This window comes from Bufo gargarizans, chromosome 1, assembly GCF_014858855.1.
Source record: "Bufo gargarizans isolate SCDJY-AF-19 chromosome 1, ASM1485885v1, whole genome shotgun sequence".
NCBI lineage: Eukaryota > Metazoa > Chordata > Amphibia > Anura > Bufonidae > Bufo > Bufo gargarizans.
Genome location: NC_058080.1, coordinates 620710690 through 620733835, shown reverse-complemented (window position 1 = coordinate 620733835; position 23146 = coordinate 620710690). Strand labels below are relative to the sequence as shown.

General features: G+C 52.5%; 1 protein-coding gene across 2 annotated transcripts in view; it reads left to right on the top strand.

Annotated features, from left to right (window-relative positions):
- The window catches only part of WDR36 (WD repeat domain 36), a 69118-nt gene extending 47416 nt beyond the window's left edge, over positions 1-21702 (top strand). The window contains exons 18-23 of one of the 2 annotated variants that reach the window (XM_044275944.1): positions 5340-5440; positions 5579-5718; positions 10725-10841; positions 11156-11237; positions 11345-11532; positions 20696-21702. In XM_044275944.1, the coding sequence (XP_044131879.1) occupies positions 5340-5440; positions 5579-5718; positions 10725-10841; positions 11156-11237; positions 11345-11532; positions 20696-20845 (778 nt within the window). In that variant the 3' untranslated portion in view covers positions 20846-21702. The remainder of the gene's footprint in view (positions 1-5339; positions 5441-5578; positions 5719-10724; positions 10842-11155; positions 11238-11344; positions 11533-20695) is intronic. The other variant, XM_044275945.1, reaches the window with a different exon arrangement.
- Positions 21703-23146: the final 1444 nt, after the last annotated feature.

Genomic DNA, 23146 nt, shown 5'->3' with positions numbered 1-23146 from the left:
GTCCCGGCAGGGGGTGGGGCTTAGCGGTCCCGGCAGGGGGCGGGGCTTCCGCGCGTCATTTTGGGGGCGGAGCTACGTTCTCCTTCACAGGAGACATTTCAAGCGCTGGAGGGGGCGGAGCTTGTTCCCCGCGCTTTCTGCTGAGGTTTCCCGCGCTTCCTCACTCCTGACAGGAAGCTGGGACACGGTGGGGGACTCTAACCTCCTGTGTACATCGCTCGGCTTCTGTGGGCGCTCTCTGCTGCTCTCTGCTGCTCACTGCTGTTCACTGCTTCTCTGCTGCTGCTGATCTGGGCCATCTCCTGACGTTCTTCTGAGGCACTGGTAGGACAGTTAACCCTCTCCTAACCCTCCTGGTCATAGCTGCTATAACCCTTTGTGGTCTCTATATTAGAGTACAACCACACTTCAGCATGTCAGATCCCACAGGTGCCCCCAAACCCTGGTACCATGCCTGTACCGCCTGTAAGGAACTTTTTCCGCGTGGGCAATCTGAGCCGCATTGCCTTGCATGTCAGGCCCCGGTGCAGGGCCCGCTTCCCGCTGCGCCCCCCGGTGCCTCTGAACCCCCTGACTGGGCTAGGTCTCTGTCTCAGGCGGTGGAAAGCCTTACACACGTAGTGGGCCGTCTCGTGGATAGACCGCCTCTCCCGCAGGCTGCCACAATCCCTGTCGCACCCGCTGGGACTACCGTTTCTGCCGCCCCCACTGGTTCCCTGCCTCCCAGCGAATCTTCCAGGGCCCGGCATACTCAGAAACGTTCAAGGGTTGAGCGCACATCTTCTCCAGATGCTTCGCTCTCTCCGCCATGCGTGCGAGCTCAGTCAAGTCTATCCTCTCAAAGGGATACGCTTTCTGAGGGAGAACTGGCGGATTCGGACGTGGACATGGACTCAGAGCTTCCGTCCAAATTGGCGTCCGCGGTGGGGCATCTTGTCACTAGCATCCGTGATACCTTTCAGCTACACGATGACCCCCCCAGCTCTGAACAGGCCGGCGTGTCCTTTCTCCGCCCCAAACAGGCCTCCAAGGTTTTTCCCATACACGCTGATTTTTCTTCTGTGGTATCCAAGGCTTGGACTCGGCCTAACGTCCGCTTTATTACACCCAAAAAGCTGGACATTTGTTATCCCTTTCCAGCGGATTCTGTGACCACGTGGACATCCCCGCCTAAGGTTGATCCTCCCGTGGCTCGCCTGTCCAAAAGCACTACTATTCCTGTACAGGACGGATCTTCCCTCCAGTCTGTTGAGGACCGTTGTACGGAATCCCTCTCCAAGGCCATATTTACTGCCTCTGGTTCGGCCCTTAGACCGGTCTTTGCCTCCGCCTGGGTTGGCAAAGCGGTCTCTGAATGGGGTTTGCAACTGGAACGGGAGTTAGGGTCGGACGTCCCTGTTCAGGACCTCCGTTCCTTAGCCCAACTAATTGTTCAGGCCGGAAAATTCGTCTGTGAGGCCTCCCTTGATGCGGGTGCCCTCATTGCCCGTTCCTCTGCCCTGGCAGTTTCTGTCAGGAGGGAACTCTGGCTGAAGGTTTGGGCGGCGGACGCCGCTTCCAAACGCTCTTTGGCCTGCCTACCATTCACGGGTTCCCGCCTGTTCGGAACCCGTCTGGACGAACTTATATCAGAGGCCACGGGTGGGAAGAGTACTCACCTCCCCCAGTCCAGGCCAATGGGCGCCCCCCGTGGTCGCGCTGGTTCGTCCCGTTTTCGGTCCTTTCGCAAGCCCACCGGGTCTAGACCCGCGGCCAGTTCTTCTTCCTCTGGCCCAGCCCAGGATAGACGCAAGAAGCCGTTTTTTCGGACGCAACCTACCTGGCGCAAGTCCCAGCCTGCACGGGCTCCCACAGGCCAGCAGCCCTCTGCCTGAAGGTGCGCCCCCACCCACCCGGGTGGGGGGCCGCCTTCTCCTATTCAGGAACGTATGGCGGGCCCACATCTCAGACGCATGGGCGCTCGAGATTGTATCTTGCGGATACAAAATCGAATTTGCGTCCATTCCGCCAGACCGTTTCTTCCGATCCCGTCCTCCGCGAGATCCCGTACGAGTGGCCGCCTTCTTCGCGGCCATTCACTCTCTAATGGACAAGGGTGTCGTCGCCCCCGTGCCTCCGACGGAAAGGTTCAGGGGGTTCTACTCGAACCTCTTTGTGGTTCCCAAGAAGGAAGGCTCAGTGCGTCCGATCTTGGACCTAAAACGCCTGAACCGTTTTCTCCGACTGCAGAGATTCCGGATGGAGTCTCTCAGGTCCGCAGTGGCCTCCCTGGAAAGAGGGGATTTCATGGCCTCAATCGACATTCAGGATGCATACCTCCACGTTCCGGTTGCTCCATGTCATCACCGCTTCCTGCGCTTTGCGGTGGGGGACGATCACTTCCAATTCGTCGCCCTTCCCTTTGGTCTGGCGACTGCTCCTCGAGTGTTCACCAAGGTCCTGGCCCCTGTCTTGGCCCTTCTACGTTCAAGAAGTGTTTTTCTTCTCCCATACTTGGACGACATCCTGGTCAAGGCACCCTCCTTCTCTCAGACATCCCGCAGTGTGGAACTCACTCTGGAGACCCTGACGCGGTTCGGTTGGATTATCAACCACCCCAAATCTTCCCTTACCCCCTCCAGACGGCTGATCTTCCTGGGGATGCTCCTGGATACAGAGTTGGCGGAGGTCCGCCTTCCGTCGGACAAGCGTCTGGCCCTTCGCGGGTCGGTTCGCAGTCTCCTCCGTCATCACCGCCCTTCCCTCAGATCCAGCATGCGGTTGTTGGGAAAGATGGTTGCCTGTTTCGAAGCGGTGCCGTTCGCACAATTCCGGATTTCCGCACCTTTCAGAGGGCAATTCTGTCGGCCTGGGACAAATCACTGAGGAGTCTGGACAGGACCTTTCTTCTGCCTCCCCTGGCTCGAGCTTCCCTCGGCTGGTGGTTGCATATCCCTCTAAGGGGGAAGTCCTTCCTTCCACTGAACTGGCTGGTGATTACCACAGATGCCAGCTTACGGGGGTGGGGGGGGGGTTTTCCCTCCCCGGTCCGTCCAGGGCGTTTGGTCTCTATCGGAGTCCAGACTTCCAATCAATATTCTGGAACTGAGGGCGATTCTTCTGTCCCTCAGACACTGGACCCATCTGCTGAGGGGCCACCCTGTTCGGATCCAATCGGACAATGCCACGGCTGTGGCATACATAAACCATCAGGGAGGCACTCGCAGCGATGCAAGAGGTGACCCTCATTCTCCTCTGGGCGGAGACGCACGTGCCGGCCTTATCTGCGATTTACATCCCGGGGGTGGACAACTGGGCGGCGGATTTCCTCAGCCGGTCCACCATCGACCCGGGAGAATGGTCCCTGCACCCAGAGGTGTTCGAAGCCCTTTGTCTTCGCTGGGGTCGCCCCGACGTGGACCTCATGGCCTCCAAATTCAACCACAAGGTCCCCCTATACCTGGCCAGGGCACGGGACCCGAAGGCATACGGCGCCGACGCGCTCGTCCTTCCGTGGCGCGAATTCTCCCTTCTGTACGTCTTTCCTCCTTTTCCCCTCCTGCCACGGGTTCTTCGGAGGATCGCGGCAGAGGGCGTCCCCGCGATTCTAATCGCCCCGGATTGGCCCCGCCGGTCTTGGTACGCCGACCTAATGTTGCTGTTGGCAGACGCACCGTGGCCACTGCCCTCCAGGGAAGACCTTCTCTCTCAGGGACCGATCTTCCACGAGCATTTAGGCTCGCTACGTTTGACGGCGTGGCTATTGAGACCGCCGTCTTAACGCGACGGGGTTTCTCCGCGGACGTAGTCCGCACCATGATCCGGGCTCGTAAGCCCGTATCCTCTAGGATCTACTATCGGGTTTGGAGGTCCTATCTGGGGTTCTGTGAGTCCCGGAGCATCCCACCTCTCCGGTTTTCTCTTCCCACAATCCTGTCCTTCCTCCAGTCGGGTCTGGACCTGGGGCTGTGCCTCAGTTCTCTGAAGGGTCAGATTTCGGCGCTGTCTATTCTTCTCCAGCGTCCCCTGGCCCCTCTAGGGCCAATTAAGACCTTTTTACAAGGGGTGGCTCACTCTGTTCCGCCGTACCGCCCTCCAGTTCCTTCCTGGGACCTGAATGTGGTGCTCTCGGCGCTCCAATCAGCCCCCTTCGAGCCTTTACGGGAGGTCTCCCTTCGCCTTCTGTCCTGCAAGGTCATCTTTCTTGTGGCCGTCACGTCTCTCCGACGGGTGTCGGAGTTAGCGGCTCTTTCTTGCTCCGAACCTTTCCTGATCTTCCACCAGGATAAGGTTGTGCTTCGGCCTGTCCCGACTTTCCTGCCAAAGGTGGTCTCCGCCTTTCACATCAATGAGGACATCGTCCTTCCGTCGCTCTGTCCCTCTCCTTCCCACCCCAGAGAACGGGAACTGCACCGTCTGGATGTGGTCAGGGCGTTGAGGATTTACTTGGAGGTCACCGGGTCCTTTCGGCGCACGGACTCCCTGTTTGTGGTTCCGGAGGGTTCGCGCAAAGGGTTGGCGGTCTCCAAGGTGGCTATTGCCCGTTTCATTAAACTGGCGGTGTCTGAGGCTTATCGAGCCAAGGGCAGACCTCCGCCTTTTGGCGTCACTGCTCATTCCACCAGAGCAGTCGGAGCTTCCTGGGCGCAGAGGCATCGGGCCTCGGCTGAACAGTTGTGCAAAGCAGCCACTTGGTCCTCTCTGCACACTTTCACAAAGTTCTATAGGGTGCATACGCATGCATCAGCGGATGCTGCGTTGGGCCGCCTGGTTTTGCAGGCAGCGGTTTCCTGATGCTCTGGTGGTGTTCCGCCTTGGGTTTGTGGTCCCTCCCTTCTTGGACTGCTCTTGAACGTCCCAAGGTCTGTGTCCCCCAAGGAAAATGGGCGAGAAAAGGAGATTTTTGTATAACTTACCAGTTAAATCTCTTTCTCGCTCTTCCTTGGGGGACACAGCACCCACCCTTCTGTGTTTGGTTACAGGGTTATGGTCTGGCGCCCCGTTGGGTTGCTGGCTGGTTGTTTCCGTTATTGGTTGTTATCCTTTCACTACTTGGACACGCAACTGGTAGCCTCTATCTCCAGGCTGAGGGTATAGCTGATGGAGGAGGGGCTTAACAGTTTTACTTAGTGTCACGCCTCCTAGGGAGCTGAGCTATACCCAAGGTCTGTGTCCCCCAAGGAAGAGCGAGAAAGAGATTTAACTGGTAAGTTATACAAAAATCTCCTTTTTCCGGTGCCGCCATTTGCTATATATATATATATATATATATATATATATATATATATATATATATATATATATATATATTACACACACACATTATAATATATATATTTATTTTTTTCTTCTGGTTCCAGGTCAAACAAGTCCTTGTTCTCCTTGATTTCCTTGCGCCCTCTTCCATCAAACTATGAGCCAATTGCGGTGATGCTTCCGGGTGCAGCCGATGAGGTTGAGGGTAAGAAGTGGTTATTTCATTAACACCTCGTAACATGCTTTCCTGTTATGTTTGCTTTTGGGGTTCACTTATTTTGTATTCATTTTAACAGTGGTAAAATTTGTGTATTTGTGACCTTTTGCTTTTCCTTGGATACAGAGGATGTAATTGAGGTTGAAGATGCCAGTGAGGACATGATGGAATATGAATCGCCTGAACAGCTCGGAGAACAGTTGGTGACACTTTCGCTCTTACCTGAGTCAAGGTGGAAGAACCTCTTAAACCTGGATGTCATCAAGGTAACGTGTCCTCTGCATTTTGCATGAGAAAAAGTAAAGTTTGCAAAAGTGAATTTGAAGCTCTGAAAAGAAACCGTTCATAACTCAATGGATTAATATTAATGCAATTAGAGGCTGTTCATATCATCTTTTCTCGCCCATTTTCCTTGGGGGACACAGACCTTGGGTATAGCTCAGCTCCCTAGGAGGCGTGACACTAAGTAAAACTGTTAAGCCCCTCCTCCATCAGCTATACCCTCAGCCTGGAGATAGAGGCTACCAGTTTTAGCTTAGTGTCCAAGGAGGCAAGACACTCCCTGCTACTGCAGGGCTGTTTTCTCCTTGTTATTTTTACTTTTTCTTCTAATTTTGTTATTTTATTTTTTCCTAGGGATACCAGAGACGCATTAGACCTCTCTGCTCTCCCGGGGTTGAGCTGCGCCAGTGCCAACTTATCTGCACTGCTGCCTCCCCCACAGAAGCAATAGGAGGATCTGGGCAGCAATGGCTCCCCTACATCCCGCCAGCTAGGGGGTCGCCCGCACGCCAAGCCCCTCTTCCAGCTTCCTGCCACTGCGGTGCCAGTGGCTGAAGGGGCGACCCTGCTGGAAAGGACTGAGGGTGAAGACGTCGGACGGTGAGATGGCTATTCCAGCCCATACCCCGTCCCTATCTGCAGCATCTACCCCTCTGGGTAAGGGGGGCACCCGTGGTCGCTCATTCTGAGCGCTCATCTGCAGGACAATGCAGCACAGCAGCATCCTCAGCACCCCCACGCCGTTCCCCCCCACGCTGCTATCTTTCTCCCCCCCCCCTCCCCCTCATTCGGGGCTGACTCCATTTTTCTCTTCTCTCTCTCCCCCTTCCCGCCGAGAACGGGGGGCGGGGCTTAGCGGTCCCGGCAGGGGGCGGGGCTTACGCGCGCGTCATTTTGGGGGCGGAGCTACGTTCTCCTTCACAGGAGACATTTCAAGCGCTGGAGGGGGCGGAGCTTGTTCCCCGTGCTTTCTGCTGAGGTTTCCCGCGCTTCCTCACTCCTGACAGGAAGCTGGGACACGGTGGGGGACTCTAACCTCCTGTGTACATCGCTCGGCTTCTGTGGGCGCTCTCTGCTGCTCACTGCTGTTCACTGCTTCTCTGCTGCTGCTGATCTGGGCCATCTCCTGACGTTCTTCTGAGGCACTGGTAGGACAGTTAACCCTCTCCTAACCCTCCTGGTAATAGCTGCTATAACCCTTTGTGGTCTCTATATTAGAGTACAACCACACTTCAGCATGACAGATCTCACAGGTGCCCCCAAACCCTGGTACCATGCCTGTACCGCCTGTAAGGAACTTTTTCCGCGTGGGCAATCTGAGCCGCATTGCCTTGCATGTCAGGCCCGGTGCAGGGCCCGCTTCCCGCTGCGCCCCCCGGTGCCTCTGAACCCCCTGACTGGGCTAGGTCTCTGTCTCAGGCGGTGGAAAGCCTTACACACGTAGTGGGCCGTCTCGTGGATAGACCGCCTCTCCCGCAGGCTGCCACAATCCCTGTCGCACCCGCTGGGACTACCGTTTCTGCCGCCCCCACTGGTTCCCTGCCTCCCAGCGAATCTTCCAGGGCCCGGCATACTCAGAAACGTTCAAGGGTTGAGCGCACATCTTCTCCAGATGCTTCGCTCTCTCCGCCATGCGTGCGAGCTCAGTCAAGTCTATCCTCTCAAAGGGATACGCTTTCTGAGGGAGAACTGGCGGATTCGGACGTGGACATGGACTCAGAGCTTCCGTCCAAATTGGCGTCCGCGGTGGGGCATCTTGTCACTAGCATCCGTGATACCTTTCAGCTACACGATGACCCCCCCAGCTCTGAACAGGCTGGCGTGTCCTTTCTCCGCCCCAAACAGGCCTCCAAGGTTTTTCCCATACACGCTGATTTTTCTTCTGTGGTATCCAAGGCTTGGACTCGGCCTAACGTCCGCTTTATTACACCCAAAAAGCTGGACATTTGTTATCCCTTTCCAGCGGATTCTGTGACCACGTGGACATCCCCGCCTAAGGTTGATCCTCCCGTGGCTCGCCTGTCCAAAAGCACTACTATTCCTGTACAGGACGGATCTTCCCTCCAGTCTGTTGAGGACCGTCGTACGGAATCCCTCTCCAAGGCCATATTTACTGCCTCTGGTTCGGCCCTTAGACCGGTCTTTGCCTCCGCCTGGGTTGGCAAAGCGGTCTCTGAATGGGGTTTGCAACTGGAACGGGAGTTAGGGTCGGACGTCCCTGTTCAGGACCTCCGTTCCTTAGCCCAACTAATTGTTCAGGCCGGAAAATTCGTCTGTGAGGCCTCCCTTGATGCGGGTGCCCTCATTGCCCGTTCCTCTGCCCTGGCAGTTTCTGTCAGGAGGGAACTCTGGCTGAAGGTTTGGGCGGCGGACGCCGCTTCCAAACGCTCTTTGGCCGGCCTACCATTCACGGGTTCCCGCCTGTTCGGAACCCGTCTGGACGAACTTATATCAGAGGCCACGGGTGGGAAGAGTACTCACCTCCCCCAGTCCAGGCCAATGGGCGCCCCCCGTGGTCGCGCTGGTTCGTCCCGTTTTCGGTCCTTTCGCAAGCCCACCGGGTCTAGACCCGCGGCCAGTTCTTCTTCCTCTGGCCCAGCCCAGGATAGACGCAAGAAGCCGTTTTTTCGGACGCAACCTACCTGGCGCAAGTCCCAGCCTGCACGGGCTCCCACAGGCCAGCAGCCCTCTGCCTGAAGGTGCGCCCCCACCCACCCGGGTGGGGTGCCGCCTTCTCCTATTCAGGAACGTATGGCGGGCCCACATCTCAGACGCATGGGCGCTCGAGATTGTATCTTGCGGATACAAAATCGAATTTGCGTCCATTCCGCCAGACCGTTTCTTCCGATCCCGTCCTCCGCGAGATCCCGTACGAGTGGCTGCCTTCTTCGCGGCCATTCACTCTCTAATGGACAAGGGTGTCGTCGCCCCCGTGCCTCCGACGGAAAGGTTCAGGGGGTTCTACTCGAACCTCTTTGTGGTTCCCAAGAAGGAAGGCTCAGTGCGTCCGATCTTGGACCTAAAACGTCTGAACCGTTTTCTCCGACTGCAGAGATTCCGGATGGAGTCTCTCAGGTCCGCAGTGGCCTCCCTGGAAAGAGGGGATTTCATGGCCTCAATCGACATTCAGGATGCATACCTCCACGTTCCGGTTGCTCCATGTCATCACCGCTTCCTGCGCTTCGCGGTGGGGGACGATCACTTCCAATTCGTCGCCCTTCCCTTTGGTCTGGCGACGGCTCCTCGAGTGTTCACCAAGGTCCTGGCCCCTGTCTTGGCCCTTCTACGTTCAAGAAGTGTTTTTCTTCTCCACCTCTCCGGTTTTCTCTTCCCACAATCCTGTCCTTCCTCCAGTCGGGTCTGGACCTGGGGCTGTGCCTCAGTTCTCTGAAGGGTCAGATTTCGGCGCTGTCTATTCTTCTCCAGCGTCCCCTGGCCCCTCTAGGGCCAATTAAGACCTTTTTACAAGGGGTGGCTCACTCTGTTCCGCCGTACCGCCCTCCAGTTCCTTCCTGGGACCTGAATGTGGTGCTCTCGTCGCTCCAATCAGCCCCCTTCGAGCCTTTACGGGAGGTCTCCCTTCGCCTTCTGTCCTGCAAGGTCATCTTTCTTGTGGCCGTCACGTCTCTCCGACGGGTGTCGGAGTTAGCGGCTCTTTCTTGCTCCGAACCTTTCCTGATCTTCCACCAGGATAAGGTTGTGCTTCGGCCTGTCCCGACTTTCCTGCCAAAGGTGGTCTCCGCCTTTCACATCAATGAGGACATCGTCCTTCCGTCGCTCTGTCCCTCTCCTTCCCACCCCAGAGAACGGGAACTGCAGCGTCTGGATGTGGTCAGGGCGTTGAGGATTTACTTGGAGGTCACCGGGTCCTTTCGGCGCACGGACTCCCTGTTTGTGGTTCCGGAGGGTTCGCGCAAAGGGTTGGCGGTCTCCAAGGTGGCTATTGCCCGTTTCATTAAACTGGCGGTGTCTGAGGCTTATCGAGCCAAGGGCAGACCTCCGCCTTTCGGCGTCACTGCTCATTCCACCAGAGCAGTGGGAGCTTCCTGGGCGCAGAGGCATCGGGCCTCGGCTGAACAGTTGTGCAAAGCAGCCACTTGGTCCTCTCTGCACACTTTCACAAAGTTCTATAGGGTGCATACGCATGCATCAGCGGATGCTGCTTTGGGCCGCCTGGTTTTGCAGGCAGCGGTTTCCTGATGCTCTGGTGGTGTTCCGCCTTGGGTTTGTGGTCCCTCCCTTCTTGGACTGCTCTTGAACGTCCCAAGGTCTGTGTCCCCCAAGGAAAATGGGCGAGAAAAGGAGATTTTTGTATAACTTACCAGTTAAATCTCTTTCTCGCTCTTCCTTGGGGGACACAGCACCCACCCTTCTGTGTTTGGTTACAGGGTTATGGTCTGGCGCCCCGTTGGGTTGCTGGCTGGTTGTTTCCGTTATTGGTTGTTATCCTTTCACTACTTGGACACGCAACTGGTAGCCTCTATCTCCAGGCTGAGGGTATAGCTGATGGAGGAGGGGCTTAACAGTTTTACTTAGTGTCACGCCTCCTAGGGAGCTGAGCTATACCCAAGGTCTGTGTCCCCCAAGGAAGAGCGAGAAAGAGATTTAACTGGTAAGTTATACAAAAATCTCCTTTTTAACCCACTTTTAATATATACTATAGGGAAAAAAATATGCAAATGCGTAGTACACTACTCTTTTTTTCTATCCTGTGGGTTCCATCAAAAAAACATACATTAAAGTATACAATTTTTATTTTTTTTTTTTAAACAATGGAACTCTGGTGACAGATGCAACTTATAGCATCTGTTTATTGTGTATGTGTTAAATGTAGGACAAAAACGATAAAACAGCCTTAGATCTAAAAAAAAATAATAGTTTTCTGCTTTTGTATCAAAAAGGGAGCATTAATGTAAATACTTTTTGCAAAGGCTGTAAAGCTGATGTTTTTAAACATTCACCATACAAATATCCATGTTTCTTTTATCAGAGAAGAAACAAACCTAAAGAACCTCCAAAACTCCCAAAGTCTGCACCTTTCTTCATTCCTACCCTACCTGGACTTGTCCCACGTTTTGGTTCTGAAGCACAGGTTGAATCGCCTCAAGTAAGTTTTTTTCTTTTTCTTACAGGCTTCTTGCTTATATAGAAACATATTTTGGTTGCTCATGAGCTTATATTGCATGTTCATGTTAGGAAGGTTTGAGGTTTGAAATGGTTGTATAGGATTAGAGGGACTGATTAACAATGCCATTCATATCCTGTGGCCGGTATTGGCAATGTCCTTGGAAGACAACAGCCTTCATTTCTTATTCTATAACACCTTTACATCATTAGAAAACAACCATAGTTGTGCTACTAGTTCTTGTGTGAGACGTGTTACTTTTTAAAATTAATTTCATTTTATTTACTTGTTTTTAGTCCAAAATCGTGAATCTTGGAGTTCTCGAACAGAAATCTGCTTTCTGTGTCCAGCTTGAAGAATCTCTTGAGCATAACAACTGTAAGTTTCAATAGCTTATACTTTTATATTATATACCTATAAGTATTTTTGTGTTGTGTGCAATATACAGCAGAAGAGTCAAGCTCTGTATGTATTAATCGTTGTAGATGACATTCCACTAAAAACTATAAAAGATTTGGGGCCTTCCGCCATTGAAACAGAGATACGGAATCTGGCTCCAGAAGGTGGTGGTTCTGTAGAGGTGATGAAGAGTTTCTTAAAGATGATTGGGAGGATGCTGGAAACGAAACTAGATTTTGAGCTAGCCCAGGCATACCTTGCTCTGTTCCTAAAGGTAAGAGGTTTGTCTTCAGATTGCGGATTTGCATTTGATGTGAAATATTTGTACTTTCTCGTGCGTGGCATTGGGGGACACAGCACCATGGGTATATGCCCAGCTGCCACTAGGAGGCTGACACTAGAAACAAAAAAGTGTTGGCTCCACCCAGGTGGGCTATACCCCTCTGCTAGAGCCAGAATAACTCAGTCTAGTTCTAGTGTCCGTAGGAGGCAGACATGACCTGCTAGCAGGTCTTTCTGCTAATTTTATTTTTTTTTATTTTTTATTTTTTTCCTTTTTTTCTCTACAGGTAGCAGGGGTGGCTCCATCGTGTTCCACCTTAGTTGCCCCCCTGCGGGCGCGTACTCGGGTACCTTGCAGCCACCCAGTCCCCAACGTGACCTGCTTCTGCAGTGGATTCCGGCGGACCCACGGCTTCCGTGTTGAGTCCGCCGAGGGGGTGGTCATGCTGCGCCTGAATTAATCGGAGGGTGAGTATGAGCTTACTCCCCCCCTCCCTCCCTCCCTCCCTCCCTCCCTCCCTGTATAGCCTGGGCCTTCCTTTACTCTCCTTCCCTCGGGAGAAGCATCCTTCTGGAGCTTTTTTAATGGGGTCTGCTCCTTTAAGACGGCCGTTTTCGGCTTTCCCCCTCTCCCTACCTCAGGTGACTGTGTCCCCTCCTCTGCCTGTCCGCAGCGCTGACATTTGCTTTCTCCAGCGCTGGCGGGCAGGGGTGCCGCGCTCTCTCTCGTCCGGCAGCGCTTGGATATTACTAGAGGCCCCGGCTTTTGCTCTGCCTAGGCCGCAGTCACGTGGGCGGGCTCCGTCTCCGCCTCCCGGGCTTCCCGGGCTTCCTCTCTTGCTCCCTCCCCTTGTGGGCGTCCCTCTGGGAGGTTCCTTTTTTCCGCCCAATCCAGCGCGGGCTGCTGGGGGGGCGTTTCTTCTTCCGAACGGCTTCTCAGTGCCTCTGATCTGAGCGGTGTTCGCGTGCGTCGCCATCTTCTCTCTGCGCCCGGATCCTCCTGCGATCGGTTCCTGGGACACAGCACCATTGGTCGTGGTAGGCAGCCTCTGGCTGACTTCTTCTTTCCAGGTTCCACCATCCGCCATCATGTCTTCCTCTGGTCAGGCCCCCACTCCCCCCGCCGCCATTTCCACTCATTACGCCTGCTCTGTGTGTAATAGGAAGTTCCCATGCGGCCAACCTACGTCCCTCTGTGTGCAGTGCCTCGCCCCCGGGCCCGCCCAGTCCGCTCCTGCGGCCCCTACCTTGTCGGTTCTCCCGGAATGGGCTGCTACCCTGTCCCAGGCCATAGGTAGCCTTGCTAGCCTCTCCCAATCCCTGGCGCAGTCTCTGGACAGTCTCCCTGCCCAGATTGCGGCTGCCTCTGGCAGGGCCTCTACCGCTGGTGATGCGCCTGGCGACAGTTCCCACCATCGCTCCGGCACTCGGTCCCGCAAGCGACCACGTACGGTCTCGGCTGGGTCCCACTCCTCCTCAGTTACCCCGGATCGCTCTCCGGTTAGGTCTGAGTCCGGTGAGATTTCTTCTTCAGCCGCTTTGAGCGGTGTTCGGCGATGTCGGCAGCCGTGCAGGATCTCATCAGGGCAGTTCGGGACGCACTCCATGTACAGGACGTTCCCTCGTCCTCCTCCCTGGAGGCAGTGTCCTTCCGCCGCTCTAAGCGGTCCACGGTGGTTTTCCCCAATCACGAGGATCTGGACGCGCTCCTTGCCAAGGAGTGGCGTCACCCTGACCGGCGCCTTCATCTCACCAAGGCTTCTGATGTCCCTTATCCCTTCTCAGAGGATTCGGTCAATCTCTGGACGATTCCCCCTCTGGTGGATCCTCAGGTCGCTCGTCTGGCGAAAGCTACTACGCTTCCCCTGGCTGATGCGGCTTCCTTGTCGGATCCCGCTGATAAACGGGTCGACTCCTTGGCCAAGTCCGTTTTCATCGCAGCGGGCGCCGCCATCCGCCCTGCGTTTGCCGCCTCTTGGGTCGCCAAGGCATGCGCTATTTGGGCAAAGCAACTTCTCCGTGCCTTACCTGCTGACTCTGACCAGGGGGACTTGGCAGTGCTTGCCTCCCAGATCTATCAGGCTTCCAAGTTTCTTTGTGACGCCTCTATGGAATCGGCTCGCCGCTCTGGGCGTGCGGCCGCCAACTCTGTGGCTATCCGCCGCACCATCTGGCTTCGTTCCTGGGCGGCGGACTCCGCCTCCAAGAAGGCTCTTATCTCTCTTCCCTTTCTCGGTGGAAAGCTTTTTGGGAAACGCTTGGAGGAGCTCATCTCCGAGGCCACTGGAGGTAAGAGTTCTCTTCTTCCTCAGAATCAGCCTCGCCGCCGTCGTTTCCCCGGGTCGTCCTCCCGGACGCAGTCCTTTCGGTCCTTTCGGGCCCCTCCTGCCCGATCTGACAAGAAGCCTTCCAGGCCTTCCTTTAAGTCCAGGCCCTCTTGGCACGCCAAGCCCAAGCCCGCTCGTCCCCAGTCCACTAAGCCTCCTTCCGCATGACTCGATCCCCGTCATGGTGGGAGGGCGCCTGCTCGTCTTTCGGGATGTTTGGCGGGCAAACGTAGAAGACGCTTGGGTTCTCGAGGTGGTCTCTTCTGGGTACAGAATCGAATTCGCCGACCTTCCGCCCAGTCGTTTCTTCTTGACGTCCCCCCCCATGTCTCCCGCCCGAGCAGACAGGTTTTTTCAGGCCATTCATTCCCTGCGTGCTCTGGGGGTCATCGTTCCGGTTCCAGAGTCAGAACGTTTTCGGGGCTTCTACTCGAACCTATTCACCGTCCCCAAAAAGGACGGCTCACTCCGTCCTATCCTGGATCTAAAGGCGCTCAATCACTTTGTCCGGGTCCGTCATTTCCGCATGGAGTCCCTCCGGTCCGTGATCGCCTCTCTGGAGTTGGGCGAGTTCCTGTCGTCTATCGACATTCAGGATGCCTATCTCCACGTTCCCATCGCCCTCTCCCACCAAAGGTTCCTTCGCTTCGCGGTGGGTTCTCTTCATTTCCAATTTGTAGCCCTTCCCTTCGGTCTGGCTTCCGCACCGAGGGTTTTCACCAAGGTGTTAGCTCCCCTCGTGGCTCTTCTTCGTGCCAGAGGGGTCGCCTTGGTGCCTTCCCTGGACGACCTTCTGATTCGGGCCCCGTCTCCCGAGGACAATCTGTCCAGCCTGAGCATCACCCTCTCGGCTCTTGCTCAGTTCGGGTGGCTTGTCAACCACTCCAAGTCCTCCCTTATCCCACGCCAGAGGATGCTCTTTCTGGGCATGCTCTTCAACACTCGCCTCGGGCGGGTGTTCCTTCCCCCAGAGAAGATTTCTTCTCTTCAGGCGGGAGTGCATCTTCTCCGCAGGCCGTCCTCTCTGACCATCAGGACGTGTATGCGCGTCCTGGGGAGGATGGTGGCCTCATTCGAAGCCATTCCTTATTCCCAATTCCACTCTCGGGACCTTCAGATGTTCATCTTATCCAGGTGGGACAAGTCCCCGGAGGGTCTCGATCGCCTTGTTCGTCTCCCCCCTCAGATTCGCCTGGATCTCTCCTGGTGGTTGCTTCCTCGGACGGTGTCCCTGGGCCGGTCCTTCCTCCCTCCCAGTTGGCGGGTGATCACGACCGATGCCAGCCTCTCGGGATGGGGAGCGGTGTTTGAGTCCCTCACGGTTCAGGGTCTGTGGTCTGTTCAGGAATCCTCCCTGCAGATCAACGTTCTCGAACTCAGGGCAATTTTCTTAGCGCTGTCGCACTGGACTTCTCGTCTGCGCGGCCTCCCGATCCGGATTCAAACGGACAATTCCACCGCCGTGGCTTATCTGAATCATCAGGGGGGCACCAGGAGCGTGATGGCCCTGCGAGAGGCCTCTCAGATCCTGCGATGGGCGGAGGACCACGTTCCCGTTCTCTCCGCCGTCCACATTCCCGGGGTCGACAATTGGGCGGCAGACTTTCTCAGTCGTCAGCTCGTCGACCCGGGCGAATGGTCTCTCCACCCGGAGGTGTTTCATCAACTGTGTCTCCGGTGGGGAGCTCCGGACGTGGATCTCTTCGCGTCTCGCCTGAATCACAGACTTCCGCGCTATGTTGCGCGGTCCAGGGATCCACAAGCTCTAGCGGTCGATGCCCTAGTTCTGCCTTGGTCTCAGTTCGACCTTCTGTATCTCTTTCCGCCCATCCCTCTTCTGCCTCGAGTGCTCAAGCGTCTCAAGGCAGCCCGGGTGCCGGCGATTCTGGTGGCTCCGGATTGGCCCCGCAGGGCGTGGTACGCAGATCTCGTGTTCCTGCTCGCCGACGTTCCATGGCGTCTTCCCCTGCGCCGCGATCTCCTTTCGCAGGGCCCTCTGTTCCACCCGAATTTACCGCAGCTTCGTTTGACGGTGTGGCTGTTGAGACCGCGGTCCTGAAGGCCCGTGGTCTCTCGGACTCTGTCATTCAGACGATGCTTCGCGCTCGGAAGCCCCAGTCGGCCCGTATTTACTATCGGACCTGGAGGGCGTATTTTGCTTGGTGCGAGTCCGCACGTTTTCGTCCCCTCCTTTTTTCGGTCCCTAATATTCTGGCCTTCCTTCAGGCTGGCTTTGATAAGGGGCTTCGCCTGGCTTCTCTCAGATTTCTGCCCTTTCGGTCCTTTTTCAACGTTCTGTGGCCGCACGGGCTCAGGTTAAGACTTTTCTGCAGGGTGTCGCTCGCCGAGCCCCTCCTTTTCGCCTTCCGGTGGAGCCGTGGGACCTGAATCTTGTCCTCGATGCTCTTCAGTCCTCTCCTTTTGAGCCCTTGGCAGACATCTCTCTGTCGTTTGTGTCATTTAAGGTTGCCTTCCTTGTGGCTATCACCTCTATCCGTCGGGTTTCCGAACTGGCGGCGCTTTCCTGCCGGTCGCCTTTCCTGGTGTTCCATCAGGACAAGGTCGTTTTGCGTCCCGTTCCTTCCTTTCTCCCTAAGGTTGTCACCCCGTTTCACATCAATGAGGAGATTATCCTTCCTTCCTTCTGCCCTAATCCTTCTCACCCTCGGGAGAAGTCTCTCCATTGCCTGGATGTTGTTCGGGCCCTCCGCTGGTACCTTCGCCTCACGGAACCCTTCCGTCGTTCGGATTCTCTTTTCCTGGTTCCGGCGGGTCCTCGTAAAGGTTTGCCTGCCTCCAAGGCCACCATCTCTCGCTGGGTTCGGTCGGCTGTCAAGGAGGCCTACGCCGCGAAGGGCCGTGCTCCCCCTTCCAGGTTGACTGCTCATTCGACTAGGGCAGTCGGGGCTTCCTGGGCGGTGCGTCATCAGGCTTCGGCTGCCCAGCTTTGCCGGGCCGCCACCTGGGCGTCAGTTCACACTTTTTCTAAATTTTACCACATTCATTCCCTGGCTTCTGCTGATGCCAGCCTGGGGCGTAAGGTTCTGCAGGCAGCGGTGCTTTAGGTTGCCGTCTTGGCATTCTTCTTCCCTCCCTCAGGGACTGCTTTGGGACGTCCCATGGTGCTGTGTCCCCCAATGCCACGCACGAGAAAAATGGATTTTTTGTACTCACCGTAAAATCCTTTTCTCGTAGTAGGCATTGGGGGACACAGATCCCACCCTTTCCTTGGAGCATTTATTCTTGTTCGTGGTTCCGGCGTTTGCTTGTGGTTGTCGGGTTCCCCAGTTCAAGACTTGTTGGCACTCCGTTTCTTTTTGGTTCAGGTGTGGCGTTCCTACTGCTTTTTGTACTGACTGAGTTATTCTGGCTCTAGCAGAGGGGTATAGCCCACCTGGGTGGAGCCAACACTTTTTTGTTTCTAGTGTCAGCCTCCTAGTGGCAGCTGGGCATATACCCATGGTGCTGTGTCCCCCAATGCCTACTACGAGAAAAGGATTTTACGGTGAGTACAAAAAATCCATTTTTTTCTTTTAGCTGCGTATATTGCTTTACCTATTGTACTGTACTGAACCTGAATTATTGTCCAGGATTCATTCACAGTTACTCCTTAAGCACTTTCTAATTCAGTTACAAAGCCAAAAGTTTGGCCACTCTGTCCACAAGTCACATGATGCCACCTGTGCAGTTCCCCTCCCCCCACCTACTTTGCAGTTGGCTCTTTTTCCCCCCCAGAAAATGCTGGCAATTTTGCAACAAATACATTTTTTGGGCCTTAAAGGGACTTTCTCACTTCAGCAAATGGCATTTATCATGTAGACAGTTAATACAAAGCACTTAGTAATGTATTGTGATTGTCCATATTGCCTCCGTCGGTAGGTTGACTCATTTTTCCATACACTGCTTATTTCCATGGTTGTGATGACCGTGCTTGCACACTGTAAGAAAACCTTTTCCTATAGTGTGAAAACACGACTAGCTGCTGCAGCACAGATATAAGGTGGATGAGATGGGACAGGTGCTGCTGCACATGCGTACCTATGTGAACTCCCACAGTCCCAACCACCAGCGAGGCTGGTGCTTTTTCCTATAGTGTGCAAGCATGGCCTCTGCTGCTGGATTTCAGGGTGGTCATAACCCCTGGAAATGAGCAGTGTAAAATGTGACAGAAAAATTAATCAAGCCAGCAAAGGAAGCAATATGGACAGTCACAATTCATTAGTAAGTGCCTTGTATTAAAGGGGTTATCCAACCCCTGAAATGCTTCTCCATATGCCCGGGCCCTCACAGAGATTGTACTTACCTGCTCCCCAGCACCCGCGTCGCTTCCGAAGCTCGTACGGCCACCGCTGCATCTCCCGATCACGTGGATTAAAACATTCGGGGTGGGGCAGCCAATAGCAGGCAGAGACTGGAACCAGCCTCCCTAGCGTCACCCTCTTCCCCCAACACCGGATGTTTTTATCCGTGTGGCAGGGACATACGGCATCAGAAGAGACGCAGGTGTGGGGAAGCCAGGTAAGGACATTGTGTGTGCGGGGTGTTTCGGGAGTTGGATAACCCCTTTAACCCCTGTGTTAGTGAGCACTTCTCCATTGCTGAGATAATCCATCCCACCTCACAGGTGTGGCATATCAAGGTGCTGATTAGACAGCAGGAATATTGCACAGGTGTGCCTTAGACTGCCCACAATAAAAGTCCACTCTGAAATGTGCAGTTTGATCACACAGCACAATGCCACATATGTTGCAACTTTTGAGGCAGCGTGCAATTGGCATTCTGACTGCAGGAATGTCTACCAGAGCTGTTGCCCATGCAATGAATGTTCATTTCTCTACCATAAGCCATCTCCAAAGGCGTTTCAGAGAATTTGGCAGTACATCCAACCGGCCTCACAACCGCAGACCACATGTAACCACAGCAGCCCAGGACCTCCACATCCAGCATGTTCACCTCCATGATCGTCTGAGACCAGCCAACCGGACAGCTGCAGCAACAATTGGTTTGCATAACCAAAGAATGTCTGCACAAACTGTCAGAAACCATCTCAGGGAAGCTCATCTGCATGCTCATCGTCCTCATCAGTGTCTGGACCTGACTGCAGTTCGTCGTCGTAACAGACTTGAGTGGGCAAATGCTCACATTCTATGGCGTCTGGCACGATGGAGAGGCGTTCTGTTCACGCATGAGTCCCGGTTTTCACTGTTCAGGGCAGATGGCCGACAGCGTGTGGGTGAGCGGTTTGCTGACGTCAACGTTGTGGATAGAGTGGCCGATGGTGGCGGTGGTATGGTATAAACTGCAAAGAAAAAAAAGGGGGTCAGTCAGCACATCCCAATGTGCAGGTGCACGTTGCTATGGCTGAAAATACAACATAGAACAAAACCTACAATGCAACAGCACTCTGCAAACCAAATAAAGTACAAAAATGCATTATGATTGCTAATGCTATGCTTATAAATTAGAGATGCTTGGCAAATACATTTTGTACAAAATTGTTTGAGCCCGTCTGTCACATGTCAAGACTATCTCTGTAAGACGGGGACCTAACACTAAATTCTACCTGTTATGTGCCATGACGGCTACCATGCAATTCATGGAGTGTAGGTTCCACGTGCATGCTGGGCCCACTTAAATTTTTATCATCTTTAGTGCCAAAATGGCCTCCATTATATCCAGGGAATGCAGGTACCAACATGCATGCCGAGCCCACTCCACAACTCTCCTGGTGCCAAATGGCCACCAACAAATGCAATAAGAGTCCACCCTATACTTCTGGTGCCAAATGGCTTCCAGTGAGTGAGGGAGAGCAGGCCAAGCTATATACTCACACTAATTAAAATCTGCCTATGGTGCAGACAGGCTGGTCAGGAGTGCACGACTAAGGTGTCAGCTGCACCTGCTTTCCCTGGATATTATGGATGCCATTTTGGCACCAAAGATGATTAAAAATGTAAGTGTGCCTAGCATGCACATGGAACCTACACTCCCTGAATTATATGGTAGCCGTCATGGCACATAACAGGTAGAATTTTGTGTTAGGTTCCCGTCTTACAGAGATCGCCTTGACGTGTGGCAGACGGGCTCAAATAATTTTGTACAAAATGTATTTGCCAAGCATCTCTAATTTATAGGCATAGCATTAGCAATCATAATGCATTTTTGTACTTTATTTAGTTTGCAGAGAGCTGTTGCATTGTATGTTTTGTTCTGGGGTTATGGTATGGGCAGTTGTATGTTATGGACAACGAACACGGGTGCATTTTATTGATGGCATTTTGAATGCACAGAGATACAGTGACGAGATCCTGAGGCCCATTGTTGTGCCATTCATCCACGACCATCAGCTCATGTTGCAGCATGATAATGCACGGCCCCATATTGCAAGGATATGTACACAATTCCTGGAAGCTGAAAACATCCCAGTTCTCGCATGGCCAGCATACTCACCGGACATGTCACCCATTGAGCATGTTTGGGACACCTGTGCAATAGTCTAAGGCACACCTGTGCAATATTCATGCTGTCTAATCAGCGCACCTTCATATGCCACACCTGTGAGGTGGGATGGATTATCTCAGCAAAGGAGAAGCGCTCACTAACACAGATTTGTGAACAATATTTGTTATGGGTCTTTTGTGTATGTAGCAAATGTTTCAGATCTTTGAGTTCAGCTATTGCAAATTGGGAGCAAAACCGAAAGTGTTGCGTTTATATTTGTGTTCAGTGTACTTAAGCACATTGCTAACCTGTGTCATTAAAGTCTAATGATTGTTGATCTGTGTAAAAGTTCTGTTCCTCCTTCATGTTCTTTTTATCTGTTTTCAGATTCACCTGAGGTTTATCTCCTCACAAGCAACATTATTAGAAGACATTTCCACGTTGTCAGCAAGTCTGGAGGAAACGTGGCTTCACATGCAGACTCTGTTTAACCAGAGCTTGTGTGTGCTAAACTACATGAAAAGTGCTTTATTGTAAAACCATCAGATTGCATGAAAAAGGTTTAGAAATGTTTATCTTTTTTGCTAGTGCAAAGATTTATGGAACACACTTTGTGTACAGGAGAAACAACTGCTCATCTTAAGACATTACTTTTTGTGCTGCTTGCAAAGACTCCTAAATCTGTATGCACTTAGCACACTGACCCATTCATTTCTATGGAGTCATGCATACGTCATTGTGTTTTGTGGATCCCTGTGGTCGTTCTACAAAATTATAGAAAGGGCATACAAGAATACCCTTTCTATTGAGCGGCGTGAGAAAATGCAGAATGCACACTGAAGGTATCCATATTTTGCAGACCCATTGTTTGCAGACCAGATTACGGACATGGTCGAGTGCATGAAACCCAACAAAGTTGATAGTATGCGCCGCTTGAGAATTTCCAGCATGTGGCCGATGTGTGAGAAAATAGACACTTGTGATTATATGCAAATAAGCCACATTTGTCCACTTCTGGGAACATTTACCGGTAAAGATCCATATTCAGGAACTTTTACCCTAAATGAAATATGGTCTAAAAATACTGCTGTCAGCTTGTTAGAAGGGTGTTCTTCAATTGGCAGAAATGGAATAGCAATTTCCAAAGCATTGTGAATTGCTTTAAAAACACAAAAAATGTATCTTCGGAATAGCCGTAACTGCGGCTAGATCCATATGGCTGTGACATGAACATACATAGTACAATGTGTATATAGAAATGACTGTATTAGTTTTATTAAGTCCTTTTTATATTGTTCATAGACTTCATGAATCCACCAAACCAGTCCAGTACATTCAATAGTGGTGAAACAAAGATCACTTATATTTTAAATAAAACAAAAAAAAGTTTTTGACTAATATTCAGTCTGTTTCTTTATATTCAGTGGTCATCATAGATGAAATGGCAAGCTGTATTCAGACTTTGTAGTTAACAAAACATTGGGAAAAATGTTATATGGATATGAAGCTGTATCTGTACTAGACCATGAACACACAACCTGTGCAATGCCAGACAGCATAGATATACTTGGTGTGCAGTAAGAAATCCTAAATGGTGCCAGGATGTTCCCAGGCCATCACCAAAGATGGAAGCAGTGGGAACGCGCCTGCCAGAGCTGATAGTATGTTGATCTGGAAGGAGGGATGCTTTTTCCCAGTGCAGGGAGGTGGTGGGGAATTTATTATGGCAGGCATGGCACTTTTTTTTTTTTTTTTTTTTTACAAATTTTGGCACACACCATTTAGGCGTTAAGATTAGCAACTTTTCCCGCTTTTCTAAAGGGTGGACAGGGCTTAGCGGCAGGAATAGAGCCTCATCCGCTCGGCAGAATTATGTTAATTTACACTCCGAAAATGTGCATAAATTATAGCTGAAATCTCTAAAGCTAGACAAAGGCAGTGCCATGGAGAAATATTTCTAAAGAGACATATGTAAAACCTGGAACTGTACCTCAAAAATGAGCCAAGACAACAGTCGCTAAGATTTTACTATTGAATTCGCCATTTGTAAAACCCTTAAACGATCATGTATTGCCCATACATTGACCTATATACTGTTGCTCATCCTGCTGAAAAAAGTGACATCTGGTGTGTGGGAAGAATCCTTTGGGTTTTTTCTGAGGTAAAACTGGCTTGTCAGTAATTCTCTGAAGACTAATTCTGACAAATCAGATCACTTTCAGGCTGTGACGGTTTCCTGGGATGGCAGCCTGTAACAAGGTCACACGTTGGTTTTGGCTTTGTCCCTATAGACCTGCCAGCGTTTGCTGCTTTGTTTAATGACATGGTCTCAAAGTTATGCGAACATGAATGAGTTATGAACATATTACAGAGTAGACCCCAAATTCCTTCTACAATTCAGACCCAATCTCATTTATTCATGGACAAGGCACAGCAGCCACCTGTCCTAATAATCGCCGAGGAGATGACATTGAAACTGTCCTTTTCATTCTTCCCGTCCTTGTGTATTTTTTATGTATTTATGTGCTGGGCATTGCTAGTTTTCCCATAGGCTTCTCTATAGGACTTCAAAATACACATAAAAAAATAAAATAAAAAAACACCCGAAAATGCTTGTAAGAATATGGATGAAAGAAGACTAAAAATATGAAATTGGCACATCTGTGTGAAATATTTTTGCACCACAAAATGCACATTTGTCTATTAAAATAATATACAGTGATGGCCGTTTGCAGCGGTCTCCAATCCCCGGCCGGAAGCGGCGTCAATCTTGCTCAATCAGTCATTGTCCTGTGTTATCTTATTGCTGTTCTCCACTCTTAGGGGTCGTCCACACAC